The sequence below is a fragment of the Taurulus bubalis genome (genome assembly GCF_910589615.1).
Source record: "Taurulus bubalis genome assembly, chromosome: 9".
Classification (NCBI taxonomy): Eukaryota; Metazoa; Chordata; class Actinopteri; order Perciformes; family Cottidae; genus Taurulus; species Taurulus bubalis.
The window spans coordinates 20,545,505-20,568,985 of record NC_136597.1 but is presented as its reverse complement, the minus strand read 5'-3'; the positions used below and the strand labels follow the sequence as shown (position 1 = coordinate 20,568,985).

The window sequence follows — 23,481 nt, the reverse complement described above, 5'->3', positions numbered from 1 at the left end:
CCCTCTAAGCTTGTTTGGGTGCTTTGCCACCAGTTAAAATGTTCTGTCACTACGCTGTCAGCTCTATAACTAATGGCCATCCCTGCTGTCCTTGGCTGGCCTCTCCTTCTCAAAAGGACGCAGTGGGCTGCTTAAGGGAGAAGAGCATTTGATCAGATCCTGTGGATGGACACCTCTCCCTTTCATCTGTGCTCACAAGGACTTTTAATCATCAGCGTCACCGAATCACAGGGAGGCTAGTTTAGCATCCACAGTGATCTTTAAGGACAAGGAGAAAGAGATAAAATATTTTTATGTTCAATGTTAATGACGCAATTTAGTTTCGTGACTCCTACACACTCCTGAAGGGTTATGTTCCAGAGCACCATCAGAGACCCTGAGGGGTTTATTTACACCTACACTGTAAATTCACGTTTTATTGGGAAGAAAAGAAACTCATTTTCTCAAGTCGTGATCATTTACCAGCACACTTCTTCATCTGCAGTGATACTCTGATTAAGAGATGTGATCTAAAGAGCGGAGTGTTTTGTTTATATAAGCAAAATGGCTTCTTTTCATCAGAGCTTCCATATTCCATACAATATTCAATGAATCTTTAGAACCTTTTCTTTAACTTTACGTTTCCCTGAGCTCTTTGAGGAAAGTTGAAGAAAGATAAGTTGGAGAAGGAAGAGGGAAGTAAAGCTCGAAGAGGACGTAACGTAGAGAAACAGTTGGTAAGTGAAGAAAGGAGAGGCTATTTCATGATTGGGTAATGAGAGGAGATAAGACGAGAGGAAAAGGGGGCACAAAAAACGGAGGTGATTTATTATGAGATGTAAAAATAGAACGGGGGAAAAAAAAGCAGTGAAGAAGAATATGGGGAGGCAGATGCGAGGAGACAAGTGGATGGCCAGTGAGTTCATGAGGAAGCTTTGAAGGCAGTGAGAGACGGATGTGGAGCCGTGAGGTCACGCTGGCTTATTGACTATAGGACAGAGAGGCGAACAAGGCCAGACAAACAATTTGTTCCCTCAGACCTCATTTACATTGACGTGGAGCTCCAGGAAGCCTGTCAGAGTTCGAGTCAAAAACACAGATAAAAAAAACAGACTGACTCGTCGAGTCAAAACAACAGATAGACACAGAATCAGACAGCCAGAGTCACACGAGCGCGACGATAAATAATGATGAAACGTACAGATAGTCAGGGGAGTGTGATGCGAGGAGATGAAGGTCGGCTGCAAGCGCATCACCAGCCGGCCTGTCCAGGTCCAATTGCACGGGACAGAAAAGTTGCTCGCAGTTGTTGATGCTCCGCTGTTGTATAAGTAGAAATGTCGAGGGGCCACAGCGTGTATTACACAATAGGCAAACATCACAACCTCATCATAGTTGAAATCTCCCCTGGGCGCCACCCACCCGCTCGACTCTCAGGCACAGGTAGTGAATATTTAAAACCGTATTAATTTTTTTTTTTGCGCTGCTTGACAGCTCCCATGATGCATCGCTGCAGCTCTCCCGCTCTTGCCTCCTTTTGCTCCACGATTTACCCACATGGCCTGGGGGGGCCTGTGACTGTTGAAGCTCAAGCGGCTTGTTTAAGCATAGTGATTATGCATTCATTATTTATTTACAGACGGCCTCACAAAGCCCTCACTCCATCACCCCTAATTAGCGTGTCTTAATTAGGCCCCGCTAATGGCCGGAGCTGTCGTTGAGCTGAACGCAACCTGCTGCTTCTACCTAAATGACACATCTCCCAGGGATAGCTTGCTGCCGGAGCTGCCGCACTGGACTGCTACATTGCTTCAAAGGCCAATGAAAATTAAAGTGCTCTTTTACACACACCCCCTCCCCTCTGCTGCAGCATACAGATCTGTAAATTAAATGTCCTGTGCTCTCTTGAGAGAAAAAAAAAATCTGCATCCCGAAGTGAAAGTTTTATATATTATTTTTTCCCGTAATGGAACCATCTCTCCGCTCAAATACCAGTTTCTCCGTCTGTGGGTAAATTCCGCACTGGGAACATCATTTTGCAGGCGTGATAGCTAATTAGCCGGGCCACTGTAGGACATTGAAGTGTAAATGTGAGAGAAATGTCTGGTTCTCTCGTTGCTCCTCTATATCCCCTTTTTCCAACTGGACCAAAAAAGCAAAAACACTAATATCTTGCATTCATCTTCAGTGAGAAAACAATCGGTATTCCTTCCTGACACAGGTATTTACAGGTATGATCCGTCCTCTCTCTAAAAACTTTAATACTTCCAAAAACACAGCAACCGTGCTGAAACTCACTTTTACATGTTTTCAAAGATCAGTTTACAAACGGTGACTTCAGTTCAAGGGTGGAGGAATTTCACAGCCATAGAGAGGGATTGCGTTGTGTGTGCGCTTGCAGCTACCGATTGTTCACAGGGCTTGTTTTCAGTTTTCCATGATTACTCATCCACTCTCCCACTCAAGTGCTTGCAGATATGGATTTGTGTTTCAGTGTCTGTTTCATCTTCAGGAACCCAGTGTGTAACTCAATTTTCCTCTGGCTTCATAATGATTGATTGATTACTTGAGATTTGCTCATTCTCTTAATGAAGACTGAGGACCAGTGACAACCACTCAATTGCACTGCGCCGTACATTAAAGAGCAGGCATCTGTAATCCATTTCTTACCTTGTCGCTGTGTCGCACACGTGCCGATAAAAGCTTTGTACACATTAATATCGACTTAAAGGTTCTGCCGCCTTTTCTCAGCCTTCATTGCAAACGTGATCTGACATGACAAATTCAGCTAATTTTTAAATCCATTCATTGTTAAATGGCATCCGACTTAAAAGCAGGAGGGAAGGTTCAGTGAAGATCCGGAGATGTCTTTGAATAATGCCTCCTGGTGCCTATCAGGATTACCAGGTAGACCTCTATGGGGATGGAAATCAGTTTGAATCAGGTTACGGTACGGGAGATGTACGTGTGGTAGCGGTAGCGGTGCTGCAACACCGTAGAGCTGCACCGCAACCCCCAGGGCTTCCTGTCAGTCAGAGGAGGTGAAAGACACGGCGGGATGGAAGCGACAATGGTGGAAGCAAGGAAAGAATGATGGGGTAAAAGCAGAGAAGTGCACCTATCCGGCAGCAGAATAGGAAGCCGGGAGGAAGCGGAGAGGTTGGAGGGAGCAGGGACAATGAAAGGGAGGGATGAAGACGAGAGGGCAGGCAAGACTAAACTCTAAACTCTGCCTCTTACTGCTCAAAGAGAGAGAAAACTGCAGCGACGTGGAAAGGTGACGACGAGGCCTGAGCTCTGAGACAGGGAATAGACGGGCAAAGTAAAAAGGGGAACACATGGAGAGGCGAAGGCAGAGGATGAAGAAAGAGAAGAGGAGGAGGTGGCCGAGTGGCATAACGAGCCCAGGAGGGTGCAGAAACATCGACTGCTTGTTCCTCACTTTGTCCTCAGAGAGATGCCTTAATAGAGCCCTTGATTCCAGTCTGCCACTCAGGATAACGAGTAGGCTCACTAGTCTCACAGTCTGTTTCATCCTCCTCCTCCTCCTCCTCCTCCTTCCTGTTCTCCTCCTCATCCACCTCTCTTTGTGTAGGTTTGACTCTTGTCAGTTTACACATCTTTCAGTCAGCAAGGTAACTCCAAAATAGCTGTTAATCCGTGTGGCCTTGACCTCTCCAGGAGATAAATTCAGAAAAGCCACATTTGTATGGTTTGTGTGGTCTTTTTTTCCTAGAGTGGAGAAAGAAAAACATGACACGTGTTGTGAAGATACTGCGCCATCCGCATCTGTGACTCAACCGAAGCTGGAGCCTCATGATTCAGAAGAGACGGAGCTCTCAGGCAGCGCCCTTGTCTGATTGTCACCGTCGATGATTTAATTACAATGATCTTCCATTATCATTTACGCCAGATGATGAAAGAGAAGGCGAGACTTTTGGAAGCGTGTTGTATCCTTGCTGTACCTCACACATTCAATCTTGTCAAAGTCCAAGGTGCGGCAACACCGAGTTCCGGCGTCCTAAAACGCCGCCGCACTTTAGAAGCCGAGTTGACAGCAAGCTGAGAAGCAGCGAGCCATAATTGAAGCTGACAGATTTGGGCTCGATAAAAAGAGAAAACGATGAATCTTTTGCTGAGGGTGTAACCCTCTGTTGATATAGCCCGAGACAAGTCAACACCTGAATGAAAATAGCTGAAAATAGCTATTTGCATATTTTTAGACTCCCTTCACCATCAGTGTCTGTTATAAATAGTATCCGTTGTACTCTGAACACTTCCATCCAGCCTTATGGGGGAGAAGAGGATGATCCAAACAAATTCAGCATCATTGTTTTTTTGTTTTTTTGTTTTTTCGAGACCGGCAGACCTCATGCAGCTTTTCCCTTTAAACGCTCTGTGCACTTTTATCACTTTGAAATTCACAGGCAGCAAAGAGCATTGGATGTTTCTCTTCAGGAGTGAGGAGAACTCATATTCCTTTTTTTTTTTTTTTTTTTTTTAGAGATAGGCTTGTTCAGAGTATCTTCTGTAGACTCGTGTCCTTTTAACCCCAGCGTTGCTGACCTAAGGGGAGAAAAGAAGGTGCTCTGCTCTCACCAAACTGATGTAATTAGTCAAATGTGAGCTTCTGCTTGAAAGTCTGCAACGTTGGAAGCTTGGAAGACGGCGGGGAATACATATTCGACAGGTTTTGAAGCAAACCTGCTTCTCAGAAAAATGCGGGTCAATTTTGAATAGATAAGGCCGTAATCTGCAGGACATTTCATCAACAGTTAATCTGCTGGAGAAATTCTATTAAAAGACTGAGGGCTCATTAGCCAATAGATCTTAATCCCATTACTGCCCGGGCGGTGGGGGACCACGAGCCCGTCTGTTTGTCGCTCTATGGGGGATACTGTTGCAGGCAGATGTGGAGAAGGTCAGACGCGGCACACTGCCATTTTCATAATGAGAGCAGAGCATCATGCATCATGCACAAAAAAACATCACAGACCATACAGACACATTTAATCACGGTGCATGTCTGGGCCTAACACATTTAGCGCCACTGTATAATGACGGGTTTTATTTCCTCTCTTGTGTGGGCCTGGCCCTCAGTTTAATTAAATGTTAGCTGAAATATCAGAGTGATCCGTCTCCGTGTTTGTTATTGTGCTCATTGTTGGAAATGATATTAGATTTGTTCTTGGTTGACGTTTGCAGGAGAAGTTGCCCGGCCCCTCGTTGAAATAAAAGCGCTGGATGTTGGCCCCGCTGTAAACAGAAGCGGGGAGCGAGAGAGTGAAAGAGAGAAGAAGAAAAAATCCAGCGGGGAGCGCGTCAGAGCATGTAATCAAAGTCTTTTCATTAAAGACAAGAGCTGAAGGAGGAGGCAGAGTCAAGGATATTTCTAAGTGGAGCTGTGTGAAAACAAACAGGAGCTCCATCTATTGACAACCGCCCACAGGATGTGTTAGAAGCTGCGTTAAAGCCCTTTGATGAGCTTCTCCACACGTCACCTCGTATTAACTCCTATTGTCCAAGTAAAGTTCAGTTAAAGTGTACACACACCTCATAATGTATTTGTTTGTCTGCATGTGTTGGAGGGTTAGACCGTGTTTGATTTTCTTCTTCTTCTTTACTGGCATTTTCAAAAATGCAAGCCCGTTAAATCTCCGGCTTCTAAGAATAGGCTTGTTATATTAGATCCATTCATTCCCGGCTATCTTTTATTGATACAGATGTCCTTCTCCGGCTATGCAACTGTGCTTGATCAATGAAGCCTACGGACTGGATTCACTCAAACGCTAGACATGTTGTTATATCAATTATAAGTCAGTCAGTGTAGAAAATGCCTATCGGGCAAGAATATGGAGCTCAATAGCCGTTCCCTGTCAAGAGCATATTTTGAAACCAACAAAGATAGCGACTGTATATGGATGTCTTATTCTTCTTCTCTTCAGATATTGATGAATGTGCGGACGGCTTTGTCGAGTGTGATAGTAAATCCACTTGTGTCAACTTGCCCGGCTGGTACCACTGTGAGTGCCGTGACGGCTACCATGACAACGGCTTGTTTTCCGCCAGTGGGGAATCGTGCGTAGGTGAGTGGTCCACCTTCACTACTCAAATACACAAAGTGACGGGGAAAAAGGTTTCATTTTTATTGTGAATTTTGGATCGCAACTTGGATAATTCCGTCACTTGTTTCGTTTTTTTTGTAAAGAGGATAATATATCCCAATACATGTTGATTACGTTTTACTTTTTTCTTTTGTGTGCAAAATTTACATTTGTAAATTTTCTTTTGAGGTTGTGAAGCCAATTGGACGAACATGACAAAGTCACATCACCTCCGATTTTAGAGTTATTTCACCCAAATCAGGTTTAAATTCTGCTTCATAGATTTTAGCATTGCAAGAATATCAGTTTTGGGGTCTTATAGCTCCACAATGCCACATTACTAGAAAACACCCAATTTATTTTCCGTTAAATGGCCTCTGATTTTACATCTCAGTCGCATCAAAGATCTCTAGATTTAAGGTTGAGAGATTAGAGAAGCATGCACTGAAAATAGTGCCTGTTAATTAAATAGAACTTCTATTTAATTAATCACGAGTCACCCGCCATCAAAAAACTCTCAGCTTCAGTTTCGTCACACACAGTGGTGTGATTGGATAGGCGTGTCATTATCGGTGTGTTTTCCTCTCGAGACGTCAGTTTTCTTTTTCTGCAGCCTGTTCATTTTCTGCAACATTCTCTCTGATACAGCCTGTCAGGAGAAGTGTCACCTGTCAAAATGGAAACCCTCAATCTACAGCAACATCGAAGCATTGCCTGTAACAATAGTACTAGCGCTGCTCGACTCGTTGACCCCATCTTGCCTGTCAGTGTGAGTTGGCAGAGGCAGTAAAAAAAAGGAAAGAACATTAAAGGCGCTCTCAAAAATTAAAAAAAAAAACCTGCCCGGGCTTCACGACTCAAAGTTATAATTAAAGTAGGTTTCTGGGTTACATTACAGTCGTATACTGTATGTTTCTCCCCAGATCTGAAAATTGTTGTTTTGCTACACTTTACAGCTGCATTTGAGCTGCAACTTGCGGGTGCATAGAGCAAGAGGACAAAGCTGTACTGTATATTCTGGAAATGTACATTTATTTAATTTAATTTAATTGCTACTGTATTCTTGTTTTTTTACTACTGTTTATTGTTATTTTTATTTATATTACTTGATTGTTTTTACTATGTGTCTCTCTTGTATGCAAGGCTGCTGTAATCCTGCAATTTCCCCACTGCGGGACTAAAAAAGGATTATCTTATTTTATCTTATCTTATGTTACTAGTGCAAATGTTACAGGTCTTGTAATGCTTTTTTTATCCTCATATATACACACATATTATATAACCAAACTGTGGTTCTGCACTGAGCATATGTATGATGTCATCTTTTTTTCCTGCTCCCTGCAGATATTAATGAATGCAAGACGGGGAGGAACACCTGTGCCAACGACACCGTGTGCTTCAACTTGGACGGAGGCTACGACTGCCGGTGTCCTCACGGCCACAACTGCACCGGTGACTGTATCCATGACAACAAGGTCAAGCACAGTGGGCAGATCTGGGTGCTGGACAGCGATAGGTGCTCTGTGTGCTCCTGCCAGGTAAGAAGCAGAAGGAGATGGGCATGTAGATCAGAGAGCGAGTGGAGACAGACAGAGAGAAGCCAAAGCAGCGGTAGATGGACTGACTGACTGTAATAGACAGAGATGGACAAGTGGAAAGATGGATGAGATAAGAAAAGATTTAGAGGCAGATAGAAACAGAAGAAATGCGCCCAGTGCCCTTCGAGAGTTGAGTAATGGTGTTCCCTCTCTCTAGTACTACGTGTGAACCAGGCTGCTCTGTGATTACGTTTTCTGTTTTCTGTTTGTTCTCTCTCTGCTATTCTGGTGTCGAAACAAAGAATAACGAAGAATAACTAACTGTACGTTCTTCCCTATGAATGATGACGTCTCCCACAGTGCCAATCAGCAACACAGTCACCTTGTTTTGTCCTGTCATCATACTGCTCCCCTTGAACCAATCTCTGGTAGTTAGAAAAAAGAAAAAAGAACACAGTAGTTCAATGGATAGAGTTTTTCTTATTTTTATTAGACATGGCGTGAAAGACCAATGTCATACCACCTTTATGTAAAAGGTATTACAACCCATGACATTCTCAGGTTCCAGTTTGCTTTTTCATTCACTATTTAAATGGAAAAAGTCTAAATTAAACATTTGGTGATGGCTGGTGTGACGTGTAAGGGGTCTCTCGTAGGGATGACCTCAGAGGTAACTATTACCAACGTTTGTGTCAGTGTCTTTCACCTCATGTTTTGGTTTGATGCCCACAGAAGGCAGCGGGTTTCAGCTAAACGTCACTACAAAACCTAGTGTGCATGCGCTACCTCCCCAGCACCAAACAACAGACAAAGTTAGCAACTAAATGTAGCCGTTAGCAGTTGAAGAGCAGATATTTCGGTCAGGAGTTGGTGGAGACCTAAACAAAGCTAAAAAATGTGTGGATATTGGACTTCACAATCATAAATGAACATCGGGCTTGTTGGACACCAAAAACAGCTCTGGACTCTTTTATGTGTCATCAGGCTTTGCTTGTCTTGTACTTTGTTTACTGCCTACGCTACTAAATGTCGATGGTGATCCCTTAGGGCAAAGTCGTTATTGGAAATATTAGAAGGCAGTGATGTGATTAATCAAATGCCGCTCAAAATGAAAGACTGTCCTCGTCTACACCCCTTTGCGTTTTTTAATACATACAAAAAAATGCGTAAAAAGAGGAACTAAAAGACAAAGAGTGAGTGCGGATGGAAACATGGGCTATGGGTAGTGATTTGTAAAGGTGGACCAGAGCGACTCAGGCTTTTGATGTCATTACGGAGATTGATTTCTGACGCCCCAGACGTGACAAGGCATCTGGGATCAGTTGGTCCAAAACACTCATTCTATCATCCCAAACACATTTTCTCTCCATGATTATCAGGTCAGGGACCAGTCATACTTTGCATTTCAGCATTTCCCTCAACATAGCGCCAAGTGTCTGGCGGTAGTGGAAGGTGATTATAGTGGATTAGTGTCGGCGGTGAATGATCAAGCAACAAATTATTCATTTGATTACAAAGGACCAGGGCAGAAATGGCTCCTTAATTAAATGAGTCATATTAATTGATTTGAGAGATTGAGGAGCTGCCTGTCAAAAATATTTGTATTGAGTGATTGAAGAAGCACATCAGTAAACATGTTATTGTTGAGACGGACACAGCTGGATATTAGACGGAGAGCTACGACTAAGTGAAGGGGCAAACAAGGTCAAACATCACGGAGAAGACAAAGGCTGGGATGTGTCCAGACTGAGGTCATGCAAAATGCAAATAGTTTATCGTTTCAATCTGCCTGCAGCACCAGCGGGGTTTAGCACTCCAGTGCATCTATCAGTGGGGCAGCTAATTTCTAAAACATTTTAGAAATGAAACTACTTTTATTTATTTGGCGGGGAGGGAACACAAATTACATAAACTCTATGTATCGCTGCAGCTCCAGGACAAGTGGTCCAGAATCCTAAATAAGGGACAATAAAGAAGAAAAACTACTGCATAAAATTTGATTTGGACATTGAAGAAACTGCAGGTATAAATGTGTGTCTCTCTCTCTCTCTCTCTCTCACTCTCTCTCTCTCGCTCTCTCTCCTCTGTTATAAAGGCATAAAAATGCCAGGAAAGAAATACGCAGATAGTTTTTCTGTCAATCAACTAATTGATTTATCAACTAATTGTTTTCATGTGTCTGGGACGAACATTACGACATTCATTTCCTCAGACAGTTGCACCTTGAAGTGGCAGCATTAGACGAGAGTGGGAGAGAAGGATGTGACAAAGGTAATGAGTTGAATTCACACCCAGAGCAGTCCTAGTGCATGGAAGGCACCTTAAATCAGCGCAACAACTAGACAGCCAAGTAGCTCTTCTTCAAACACCACACAGATAATCAGGAACCTCACTGTTCATAACATGTATTTCAATCCCGTGTGTCTTTCCCCTCCGACTGAAAAGCCATAAAACAGAGCTTAAAATCAGTTGCTAGGCTACACAGCCTATTACAATATTTATGATCAACATACATGTTTAACGATGCCGTCAAACAAATGGGCCTCGCCTTTGCACGCGTGTACATGTGCCTTCACGTGATATATATATATATATATATATATATATATATATATATATAAATAAATATACATGTTTTTGTGCTCGCCTGACCAGGCCGGCCAAGTGATGTGCCGCAGGATGGTCTGCGACTGCGACAACCCCAACGCCGACCTGTTCTGCTGCCCCGAGTGCGACCCTCGCCTGAGCAGCCAGTGTCTGCACCAGAACGGCCTGCTCACCTATGGCAGCGGGGACACATGGGTGGAGAACTGCCAGCAGTGCCAGTGCCTGGTAAGTACCCCCCCCCTCACACACACACACACACACACACACACAACACACACACACACACACACACACACACACACACACACACACACACACACACACACACACACACACACACACACACACATGTTCATAAAGCTTACATAGCGTGAATTTAGTCGTTGCAAAAACACCATAAGCATCCATCGCTGTGCCACGGTGCCAAAAGAAGAAACAGGAACAAATACTCCAGTCTCTATGGAAATGCTCAAAAATGATAAATACGCCATGTAAAGGAAGTCAAGGAGAGAAGTTGTGTGGCCAGAGATATGCAGTGGAGCTGAATGGAAAGGTTGCAGAGAGGAGAAAATGGAAGATTAGCTTTGCAACTCGTGGCAGAAGAAAAGGAGTGAGTGATTAGTGATTTTTAAAGAACTCAAAGGACCCCCTGCACTGTTGTGTGCTGTGATGGAATTATACATCTTATTGAAGGACACCTCCAAGGTTGAGAGAACAGGAGAAAATGTGTGTGGCTGGAGAGTGGGAGCTGTAACGCCGTGCATCGCCTCCGCGTGCTTCGAGAAGGTTAAGTTGATGGATGAGTATTTGCAGCATGTGTGTTTTTCTGGCGTCGACTGTCCTCTACATGCGCTGCTATTTCTCACACAAAACCCAACAACATGGTGTTCATCGTATAAATCTTTCACGAGTAAGACATAAGCGCTATTTCCTTTGTGGTCTTCTGCTGTGTCGACCTTTTCCACGGTTTACACAGTGCTGCTGTTCAAACAGCGACGCATTTCATAAGTGTTTCCCAGTGAACCTGACAGCAACCGTAAATCCTTCTACCTTCTCTCACCACATAGCCATTATGCATATGAAATGCAAATGTCGTCCTTTATATTCTACCACACTGTCTTGCCACAGCCACACTCAGCCGTACCACACACCCACACTAGTGTCACTCCTTCTGTTCGGTGACTCACAAATCATCCTTACGGTGGATCTCCGACAAGCACTTTACAACTCCTTTTCCTTCCTATTTCTCCCCTTTTCTTGCTACTAAAGATCAGCCATACTAGAGGATATAAGTTGGCTCCACTCTGACAGATTTATGGTTTGAGAAGCAACACTAATGCCATTTCCCCGCTCCCCCCCTCCTCTGCCCCTCTGCCATTATAATGCTGTCCTGATGCCCGGACCCGAGGGTTGCTTTTTAGATTTCTTACAGCGGGCCATTATACAAGAGTTGAAAATCACTGTTCAGCTGGGAAGCACAGTCGGCTGAAAATGGGCTCGCTCGGCTTCACTCTGGCTGAGGCTGTGCTCACTGTGGGCACTTATTGACACAAACAGACACAAACACATTTGAGAATACGTGCGCACACACACACACACACACACACACACACACACACGCAGTATCCAAACACGAGTAATTACATGGTATTCACCATGTCCACACGCGTGGAAGTCCACCGCGACGACACACGCTCCTGCTTTCGTACATCGACGCACGCACACTTGATTAAAGATGGACAGGACCATATGCGCAAAGCGAACGACCGCCAGCCACACAGTGGAGAGAGCAGCATTCGAAGGGGGCGAGGGGAAGAAGGCTGCTGTGCGACGTCGTACCGGGGCTCCTGGTAGCGTGACAGGGACGTGAAATGAACCTTGAATGCTGCTACACTTAGCAGAGCCATGGCTGTCCAGGCTCAGCAGGGGCCTTAAAATCATTCTCCACAAGAACCAAGATGCGAAATGCTTCTCCGTTACCCGTGCAATCATTTGAAATGAAGAATATGGCCTTTGCAGAATGTGCACATACAGGCCCCTTGTGATTTGCTATCTTGTTAAATCCCCAGTAGATCAAAGAAGCACATTTAGTTCGCCATAGGTTGCACTTTAGGTCGAGGCGGATAAAAGAAAGAGCGTGATTACATGCCGGCTGATTCCCAGGCAAATATAAATGTCAGTACTTTTAATCTACTGGAGGCATTTTGAAACAACATAGTGAATCCTTGCATCTGCCTCAGTAAAAGCAGAGAGATTAAATCACAGATACTGTGACCACCGAATGCAAAGCCAGATTGAAATAAGAACCTTCTGAAATATCACAAAAGAGATTAAAGAACGGCTTCGGTTTGAGGTTGATCAAGTTTTCCACGACGCACCGCTCCGTGTGAAAGGAAAATAAAAGCTGATTGTGGAGCAAATCTCTCTCTATCTCTCTCTCTCTCTCTCTCTCTCTCTCTCTCTCTCTCTCTCTCTCTCTCTCTCTCTCTCTCTCTCTCTTCTTTGTGATCATAGGCCACATCTGCATAAACAGACAAAGATGATAATGTCCCTTTTCGCAGCGTGGGACAGATACCCGAGGCTACATTCAATCCCTCCCCCCCGGCTAAGAGCAAAGAGTGACACTCTCAGGGGGGATTTCCCACTTCAAATGTTTACACACTACATAGAGGCAGGGAGTGGGCATTAGCACTGTGTGAGCTTTTGCTTTATAGCCGGCCTAATTTACTACAACATTTCTAAAATGCTGAGCCAGACAATTTTCAGTGATATTAAATAGCCCCGGTGGGACACCTGCATCAAGCCTCTAACTTAATGTGTGTATGTCTTTTGTGTCTGCGTCTGTTGCTTAAATATATATATATAGTCTGAGCCCATATTTCGTTTCTAGAGTAGGTGTGAAGCATAAAGGCTCATGGATTGCAGTGTAAGCAGAAGTGGGTCAGGCCAGAATGATATAGCGAGTAGTTAGGGTGTGTAAAGTTACATATATATATATATACATATGTATGACCTGTTTTCTCAGGCCAATTGAAAATGGCAGCGGGAGGAATCCAATAAGGCTCTCTGTGCTGAAGGTTCGCTGTGAGATTTAATATGGGCGCAGCAATGAGAGTGGGGGACGAGAACAAGTCAGGTAAAAAAGCTGGCGCATACTTTGACTGTCTGGAAAAAAAAAAAAACCTGCTGACTGCGTTGGAAGATTGCTCTGCTCATCTATATTTTCTAGGTACCTTAACAACTTTTTTTCCCATTATCAAGTGGAGACGCTCCCTCTAGCGTGCAAATATACAGCGTCATGAGAAATATGTGTATTTGCATGAATAACTTGTTTAGGGCTGGATAATGTGATTTTATTATTTTTTCTTCGGTCTGTCTATCTTTCTCAAATTGTCTCCCTCCGCCTGTACAGCAGGGGCAGGTGGACTGCTGGCCTCTGCCTTGCCCGCCCGTGGACTGTGAGTTTACCGTGGTGCCTGAGGGCGAGTGCTGTCCCCGCTGTGTCACCGACCCCTGCCAGGCTGACACCATCCGCAACGACATCACCAAGACGTGCACGGACGAGCACAACATCTCACGCTTCAGCGGCTCCTCCTGGATCAAACATGGCACAGAGTGCACCCTGTGCCAGTGCAAGGTAAGGCACCGGCCCCGCTGGCGGCCTCAAAACGGCAAATTACAGTTGGCCCAGTTCAGTGGCAGACAAGACACCACACAAATAAATAGTTTGGCGATTGAGAACCCTCTGTCAGTCAGAGTACACTGTAGTCCAGACTTTGCATTGGGGAGGCAGTTTGTGCATCTTTGACACCTCATGCCTGTGTTTATTACACGTGGGGGTATATTTGTCCGTATGTGTTGATTCAGCTGTCTGTGTGCTGAATCTCATCTGCACACAAAGGTTTTGCAGGTAGAAACACATCTCATCTCACCAAATTGTAAAGGGCAGTAGTCTGCAAAAAAGTCAAGGAGAAAAAATAAAGGAGGTTAATGAAATGAGTAACTCTGTCTACTTTGTATACCACATTGTGATAGTTATTGGCTAGAGAGAAAAATATGATTTGTGATCTTGTGATCCTAGAAAGTGCTTTATTTGTTCGAAAGTAGAGAGTATAACAAATAGGATGTGATGTTCGATTTGAGAACTTTGCTTTCAAAAGTCCAAGTTTGATATTATATGGAAACAAATTAGTATTCACTTTCTTTGTCTGCTATATATTAAACTACAGCTAGTAGCCAATTAGTTTAGCTTAGCATAAAAACTGGACTAGTCAGTCCAAAATGAACAAATCTGCCAGCACCTCTGAAGCTAACTTCTTAGCATGTCGTATCCCTCATTGCTGTTTATCTGGACCAAATATGAGATGTGAAAAATAACAGGGGGTTTGTCCCAAACTATTTCTTGACTGGGATCAACAACTTCCTGGGGTCTTCACTGGTTTCCCCGGCAACCTCACAAAACTTCTGTTTCTTTATTTGTGCTAAACTAAGATGAGCTGCTGACTGTGGCTTCACGTTTAAGATTTGTTTATGAGACTGTTATTGTAATTTTCCCCAACATGTTGAACTATTCCTTTAATCAAAATGAAGTCTTGGACAAATTCCGCCCCTCATTTCTTACCCTCCGACTCGCCCACAGCACAAACAGGCAGTTTGTATCGAGCAAAGTACAGAGCCTCAGAGAAAGCTTTTGTTTTAAGACTTGTTGTACAGAACAATCACTGGAAAAATTAAACTATGCAGGCGAATATTCTCTTCATTAACAATTGTGAGCATACATTGTTTGCCTCAGCTTTAGGACTAATCCACAAAGAGTGCCTCCCTTGTCTGAGTTTCTCAGATGGAATATCTTCTCTGCCTGACGATGATGTCTACATCTTTCAAAAATGATGACAGCCATTAAATACGTGCTATCTTTCAAGAAATGTCAAAGACTTGCATTAAATTCAAATATATGAGAGTGGATTTATTATTTTTGAACAGGTGCAGTCAGATTCATAGCACTCTGATTTGGTCAGTTTGGTGATTCAGCACATGCAGGGCTGTGCCTGCGAACCTTTAGCGATTCAGGGCGTTTATCTGTCCCCCTAGTTTAAAGCGAAATGAGTCTGAGACCGTTCACACTTCTATTCTCAGTAGAATAACTCCGCCTTGGATCGGTTGGTGCCGAAATGACACCCAGAGGAATCTTAAATGCCAAACTGAATCTGCATGCCGCAGCACCGCCGCCACCTGAAAATATTAACCGTTGAGCTTCACAAAGAAAGTTTGATGTGTTTAAAGTGTGACGACGATCCATGAACGTGTTTCTTTGCCTTCTCTCTCTCCTCTCACTTCCAGAATGGACACATCTGTTGCTCAGTGGACCCCATGTGCCTTTAGTCCCGGCAGATCTGAAGGCACCTGTACAGTGTTCTCCATGTAAAAACAAAGTAACACCACCCTTATGTCTCCCCACTGTCCTCCTCACAGGCGTAGGTCTGATAGTGTTTGCATTGTTAGGATTTGATCTGCTGAACCAGATGGATGGGGGACTCCGAACCAGTATAATTTATACAATGTCACATTGTCAAATACAGACAGTTGTAAAAATGTAACCTTCAGGTACTTTCTGATGATTTCTAGCTCTTATTGTGTGCTCTACATTGTAAACCCCGGCCAACTGGTACCTCGTGCACGTCGAGCATTAAGAGTGTTTCTGCAAATAATCTGTGACCCACGTCTGCCCCCTCAACTCCTCTTTATACCAAAAGCAGACCTTTATCATACCAAACAGATGATGGACTACAGTTTCCTCAAACCCACTCTCTTTGTTCTGTCTCTCCACTAAAGAGTGAACCTTTAAGGATCACTGTCCCTCACGCTGCATCATCGCTACATAAATCTGTAAGATATTACTATTACTGGCATGACTGTGCTTGATGTCCAAACATTTTTGCTGATTTCTAACATTCTCAGTGATGATGATACCTTAGATAGAGTAAAGGCAGTTAGCTTAAGGTTCCGTTGCCACATTTATGAATTGTCTATATTATGTGGTGCTTTGTAGCATTTTGTTCCATTTTTCCTTTTTTGTAATCTTTTCTTTCTAAGCTTGTTATTGTGTAATAGTGAAATAAAGTATTTCCATTTACATTTAATTATTGTCTTTGGCTCATGTATTTTGAGTGTGTATTCATTGTGTTTGATTGGCTCGATATATGGGTATTTGGTTCTGTGGTCTTGAATACAGTTTTTATCAGGTTCAGGGTTCTACTTTAAGGCATGCATTATAGAAGGTACGGTGTAAATAATGGATTTATTAAAGTTTCATGAAAAAATAAAATATTACACATTATCAAAGCGAAAGTCTTTGGAAAAAAGATAACATAGTTTAAAAGTTTCATTATTGACCCGACAAACAACAACATGCAAACTATTCTCACCTCCATTCAAGCCCTTGAGATGACACCATTTTGCCAACAACACATATTGATTGTGTTCATTTATCTTGTATAATAGGGGTATTAATGTATTCTGTATTTGTGTTTCCATAACATTTTACACAGCACACCATAGATCTACATGGCTCATAGTTTGCTAAGATGATTATTATATTCATGACGTAGTAAAAGTGCATGGTATGTGTAGCGTTTGTGGCTTGACTCTTTGTATAATATGAATACGAAACTACTGTTTGGTCACACACCTTAAATACAATCTGGATCACATGTTATTGAGTTACCATGAACCCAACGCTTTACAAGTACCACCGGTAATCTCACACTAGATTTATAGTGTTCTGTTAAAATGGTTATCAATACTGCTGAGATGTTGCCTTCCACCACCAGACACTAACTTGGGCGATACACAGAATTCGATTGATTCTGTAAATTGAATAAGTAAAATCAAATTTGTGGCGCTCCTCAATCCAATACTGATGGTGTTGTTACATGATTTGGATTTTAAATTGGGCCCCTCGTGTTGAATACACTTCACCAAACGCATCTTTAGAAGCAGAGAAAGGACCATTGTAGCACACAGACTCCTCTCCTCCCTCCTCTGTCCCGTGCCTCTGGAGATGGTAGTAATACTTGTATCGCAGAAGAGCACTTAAAGCTCCTAATATAATTATCTATCGGTTCGCAGCTGCGGACAAATGAGTTCAGCCTTGAGATGGCTTTATTTCCCCGCAGAGCATCCTCTCCCATACCAACTGATTCTCCGACTCTACCTTGCAGCTGCATACATTAACAAGCACGCAACGTAACGGGGCCCATTTTTATTCCAAGACACTCTCCGCTCGGTTGAGCTTTTTTTCTGCTCCCCGCCCCTCAAGAAACTTTCTACCTCAGGTTTTCCCTGACTCTAAACTCATCCCTGAGTTGAATGATAGGGCAGGGGATGTGGACAGTGGACAGTGGGCAGTTCACAGCGGCTGCTCGTAGGTTGGCAAGGGCACCATCTGGCCTGCTTTGGTCCGGTGGCTTCTAGCTGGTGGCGGCATGGAGCCAGTGGGCACCTGAGTCGTGGTGGCACAGCAGGGCACACTCGTCCTCCAGCTGGCTCCTAAATGTCCAATTTTCCATGGCAGTGCTGAACCCTCTGCAACAGATGCCGGGACCCACAGGGAGTCCACTTTACTGCCTGTCCTATATTCACCGTTAATGACCACACATATCATTGTGATGGTGGCTGGCGAAGCAAGGCAGCAGAGAAAAGTCAGTTCTACTTTAGCAGAGAGTCTAAATGCGTTCGCATGCGATAGCAGTGGGCTTTATGACATTCATTATGTTTTCAGAGATCTGCCATTCTTCAAATGGCTTAAATTGGTCTGTAAAATTCACTGTGCAGTTAAATAGATCTCTGTGGAGAGAGAGCGACGGAACAGGGTTGTGCAATCTCTTGGCAATTATCATATATGCAGTAAGTATAGGGAAATTACATGAACAAGTATTTACTTGTATAATATTTACTTCATGTCACAGTGTAAACTCTGAGTGTTCTGTTTATTTGTCGCAGTTTACAGAAATGTGCAGGATTGACTTACATAACATATAGAGCCTCAGCCAGTACAATAAGGGAAGTCACTTTGAATCGCCGTATTTGTCTGTACGAAAACAAACACGCAGACAAGTACAAATGTTCTGCAGTCCCACGGTGCCTATATGGCTTTGTTTCATGGTTTAACTGTGGCTACAGCTCAAATAAGCAGGATGCCACTGATTCTTTCTGCTTACATTTCTGTAATCTGTAAATTTGGCAAGTGTTTTCATGAGTCCTCTCCAAATTTAAAGCGGTTCTGCTGCTGCATGTATCCTGATATTACATATGGAAACCCGATTTTATGTTGGGATTGATGAACAGGACACGTTTTGCAACGTAAAGCCTGCATTTTTAATACAAGGTATTAAAAAGCTGGAGGTGTGGACATTTGGTTTGCTCCAACAGTTTGGTGCAGACTAAAATATCCCCACAACGTGGTTCCCAGATGATGAATCCTCATGACTTTGTTGATCCCCTGGCTTCTCCCGTAGGGCCACCATGAGGTTGATATATTTGTTATTTGGTGTAATACCTCAACAACTATTTATGGCCCCCTCAGAAGGAATTGTAATAACTTGACCTCTGGCTTTTCATTTAGCACCATTTAAGAAAAAAATAACTGCAAAATGAATGACCTTTCCATCAGCCTCAGATGCAATTTGTGTTGAGTGCCAATTACTAAATCTCAAACGGGCAGTATTGTTGCCATAATCTTGTTTCAATGTATATCATACTTTAAAAGAGAGATTTATTAGAATATAAAATATCATTGTTTAGTGGAGGAATCTAAAGGTATGAAAAGCCACAATTATCCATTGTCAGATTATTTTTACCATGCACATTAACAAGAAAAATATGTAGTTTACTGAGGGAGACTGAGATACAGATAAAGGCGAGTAAGTCAAGATTTTTAAAGGAAAGAATTGACAAAAATGTTGAATACTATTGGAAATCTTTTGCAATTCTACAGAAAATGTCAGATTTTGTAAGTCCTACACATTTTATGAGTCTGACAGCCTCGTGGGCTGGGCCATTTCAAAGATATGACACAAAAAGCTCCAGTTCAAATAAAATGAAGACTGGATTTAAAAGTGAAAGTAGCTGAATTTTTCAACAGTGGATTCTATCACTGGCTGCTACAAAGCATTTCAGCACTGCACCAGTCATTCCTATATTCTTCACTTGATTTGACTGAAGACCCATTAGAATAAAACCAAATCCCCTTTCCCCCATATAGAATATTAAGGCAGACATCATTATCACAAACCCATGTGTGGGGATTCAGTCCTCCAAGTAAGTTGTTGGATATGTTGAGAAATATAGCAACATGTTCCACTGGACGGTATCAGAAACCTGCAGAAGGAATAAGAGAGGAACTCTGTCTCCCTTGTGGCCACTGGCGAGAGAGAGAAACCATCTTGGGCTCGGTGAAAGGACTGAGGGGTAAACCTGCTGGCTGGCCGGGACTGACTGCACTGATACATTTCACAGGGTCTCCCAGAGTCACGGAGCTGTCAGCACAGAGTGATGGGCCATGCCAGGACATGATACACTGATCTAATTGGAGGATAGCTCAAAGACAGTAGAGGAGATTGCAGTTGATCTGTAGCTGTGGCTCGCCTCCTCTGGGGGACTTTTCTGGTTTATATTTAGCCGTAGAGCAGTTGGATTTTTCAAACCGAGTTCCTGTGTCTTTTTTCTTCTTGAATTGGCACTGGAAGACATGTTAACAGAGCAACTTGTGAATAATGGGAAATGTTTAAAAAATGCCTACAGAAAGACCTGAAAAAAAGAAGCTTCTTGTGATTAAAAGCCAAACGCAATCAATCACGAAGGCTCTCAGCATAAAGTGTATTCCCTGCATGCATTGAGGAGGTAGTCAATACCCCGTTAACACAACATGGGCATAAGGCCTCAACATAAGGCCTTCAAAACACAAACATGTTTTGAAAATCACTTCTGATGTGTTCTCTCAATTATTGCATGCTCCTCCGAAAATCAATATCTCATCTTTCAACCCAATAGCAGACTTGGAAGAGGCCTTAGTGAAACAGGTAATACTCTCTGACAATGAAATATATTTTTCCAAGAAAAACAACAAGCAGCTGACCTCAGGTGTTCACAATATAACACGCAAAGCACCTAGCTGACGTTCTTAATATAACACGCAAAGCACCTAGCTGACGTTCTTATTAGGGATCATTTACAGCGAGCGGTGAAGTCGGGTTCAGTGTGGATGCAACTACACTTCAGAGGAAACGTTCACTGCTCGCTGCAGAGATTTAACCTGGTATCACGGTGGAGAGTTAGTCTTTTTAACTGCTGCTCCATCAAACGTCTTTAATAGCTTACTTTTCGACCCTTCAAAGGAAGTAATATCTACTTGCAGCCCCTTGTCATAGATGTCTTACAGTACATACTATGACTATTTTATGCTATTTACTGTTTAACATAACATACAAAATAAACACTGACATTTTATTGACTAACTATACAATTACTTTTTCAGGGCTAACGGAGGACTTTTTTTATGATTGCGTTTTTACAACATACAAAACTATGATTTTTTTTTAATGATTTTCTTGAACTTCTTATAACGCACTATACTATGACTTTTTCATGGCTTTTTTTTCATAGCAAACCATACTATGTCTTTCTAAAAAAAATTTTTTATTACATACTATACTATGTGTTCTTGTGACCTACTTGTTATAGCATTTTATTTTATTTTTTACATTTTGATCACATTGTTAATGAACTTTTCTGACATATAGTATGAATTCTAACTTTTTATAACACACTTTATAACTTTTGTTGTGTTTTGAAATACTATGATTTTTTTTATGACATTATGAAAAACTAGACTTGACCTTTTTTTATTATTTTTTATGACACTTCATACTATGACTTTTTAGATAAAAAAAAATTTCACTGACATGCAACATTCTATAAATCTCTTATTCTAAAGGTATGTTCTAAAAAATGGCTTTTCTTGACAGCTTCAATTGACTAATTGTTTCAGGCCCCTAAAATGGCAAATCTGTACATTTTTCTCAAAAGCAAGAGTATACAGTCATGCTAGCGATCCCTTTTTTTGGTTATACAGAAATCATAGCGGCGCTTTGAGCTAAATGCTAACTACAGCATGCTAATGTGCTCACATTGAAAAGGCTAACATGTTGTGTCAGCTTAGCAGGTTTAATGTTTTCTAACACCTAATTTTGCATGTTAGCAAGCTAACACTTGCTAAGTAGCACTGAATACCAAGTACCGCTGAGCCCCGTTAGCATAGGGACAGTTGGACCTTGGTGGGACATCTGCATTTTGTTGGTCAACCCTGTGTTGTACACGGACAATACATGAACCGTGAATTTGTTTCAATGTAAAATTATTCTTCATTACACACACAATTACAAATGTCAAGCGAAAAGGTGGCGCTAGAGTGAAAGTCAGTCAGTCAACAACAACATCTATCTTTACTAAATGTTAATATTCGTTGGAACACAAACCACCAGACCATCTATTCTATGCATAGAGCCATGCTTTTAACATGGCTAACATAGATCTAACATACATCGTGGCTAACATACGTACATCTTTGAAGTACATTAGAAATAACAACAATAGTCATTTTCGGTAGCAGAGCATTTTCTTTCCTTATGTTTTATCTTATTAATTATCTCACAACCCCTTGTATTCTTTCAACCATGCCTTAGAGTTCCCAACCCTGGTTTGAGAACCACTGCCTGTAACTAATGCTGTTCACTTTTCCTTCCTCAGACGTTTTCAATCCAATCTATAACTCATTTACACGAATACATGTCCTGTAAGCAAATCCTGTCAGAGGAAAAAAAAACACATAACAAATTCAAATTGTTTCCCTCTGGCGTAAATCAAACAGCAGACAGGCCCAGAGCAGGGCTCATACTAATCTGAGCCTGGTGTCATGTGTACGCAGGCTACATATTCAAGTGTCCTTGTGTAGATAGTATCATTAGTTCTCATATCGCCCATATTAATTGGGTCAGCAGCTGCAAGAAGCTTGACCTGTGCTGTTGCTTGGCAACGATTTCCAGAAAAATATAATTTCAAACTTTTCCCGCTAAACAGATCAGCAACTTTGTTCTGATAATTATTAATAAATCTCACAAAGTGGTCCAAAGAAAATAAAGATTATAACAAATTCATTGATTTATTGGTAACACAAGGTTCAACAGACATACAGCACACTGAGCAAACACCGAAAGGAGACTTCCTGTGCCTCAAGGAAAAAAAGCACAAACACACAGGAACTGAAGGAAGTGTCAGTTTTACAACACAATTCAATGAAAACAGTATGAACAACAAAAGAGGAAAACCCTCACTTTAAACCTAAACACATCACATTACAAACAGATTAGATCCTCCTTAAATCAAGAGAGGTTCTGCCCTTTGGTGAGACAATAAAAGCTAATGTCGTCATAGAGCTGTAATGTATAAAAGGATAGTTACAGAACCAATTATGCTAAATAAATTGACCCCTTCACAGAATGGCCTTTGTCAAAAACAAGTGTTGTAGTACATCTACGCACTTCGCCAGCCGCCAGTGCACACATACACACACTCACGCACTCAACATGCACTATTAAGTATAAAACATCCTTTACAGACACAAAAAGACACCTCTGCTTCCACAATGTGTGTGTACACACACACACACACACACACACACACACACACACACACACACACACACACACACACACACACACACACACACACACACACACAGGGAATCCCTGTAAAGAGTCTGGAGTGTACCACCAGAATAATGATTACGTTTTACAGCTTTGTATGTGGAAAATAAATTAATAAATTAAAACATAAAACACATTTTTTTTTATGTATACATTATTCATTAATGGATTACAGGAACATTTAAATGGTGTATTAATAAACCATTTAAAAGCATGTTAGCAGTGTGCCACCTTAAAATTAAACAAAATCCTACCCAGAGCAGCCGGAGAGGCTCTGATTGACCCGCCTCCTGCCAGAGACAGCAGCTGGCCAATCACAGCTCTGTCTGCTGTTTATGGATTCACCTTCAAGATGTATCCACAAAAAAACAGTAAATGTTAATGCAGCAGAAGAATCGTGAGAAGCATTATGATAGGCAGACATAAGTGAATAGAATATACATTTTGTGATTAAATAATTTAAAGACAGAATAAAAACGAATTAATTGGCAG

At 42.2% G+C, this 23,481-nt stretch overlaps 1 protein-coding gene across 1 annotated transcript in view; it reads left to right on the top strand.

Moving 5' to 3' along the window:
• nell2a (neural EGFL like 2a) overlaps positions 1–15,610 on the top strand; it is a gene marked incomplete at both ends in the record, with an annotated part of 70,734 nt that extends 55,124 nt beyond the window's left edge. Inside the window, 5 exons of the mRNA XM_079223743.1 lie at positions 5,925–6,065; positions 7,428–7,621; positions 10,277–10,453; positions 13,641–13,865; positions 15,569–15,610. Coding sequence (XP_079079869.1) covers positions 5,925–6,065; positions 7,428–7,621; positions 10,277–10,453; positions 13,641–13,865; positions 15,569–15,610 — 779 coding nt within the window. The remainder of the gene's footprint in view (positions 1–5,924; positions 6,066–7,427; positions 7,622–10,276; positions 10,454–13,640; positions 13,866–15,568) is intronic.
• Positions 15,611–23,481: the final 7,871 nt, after the last annotated feature.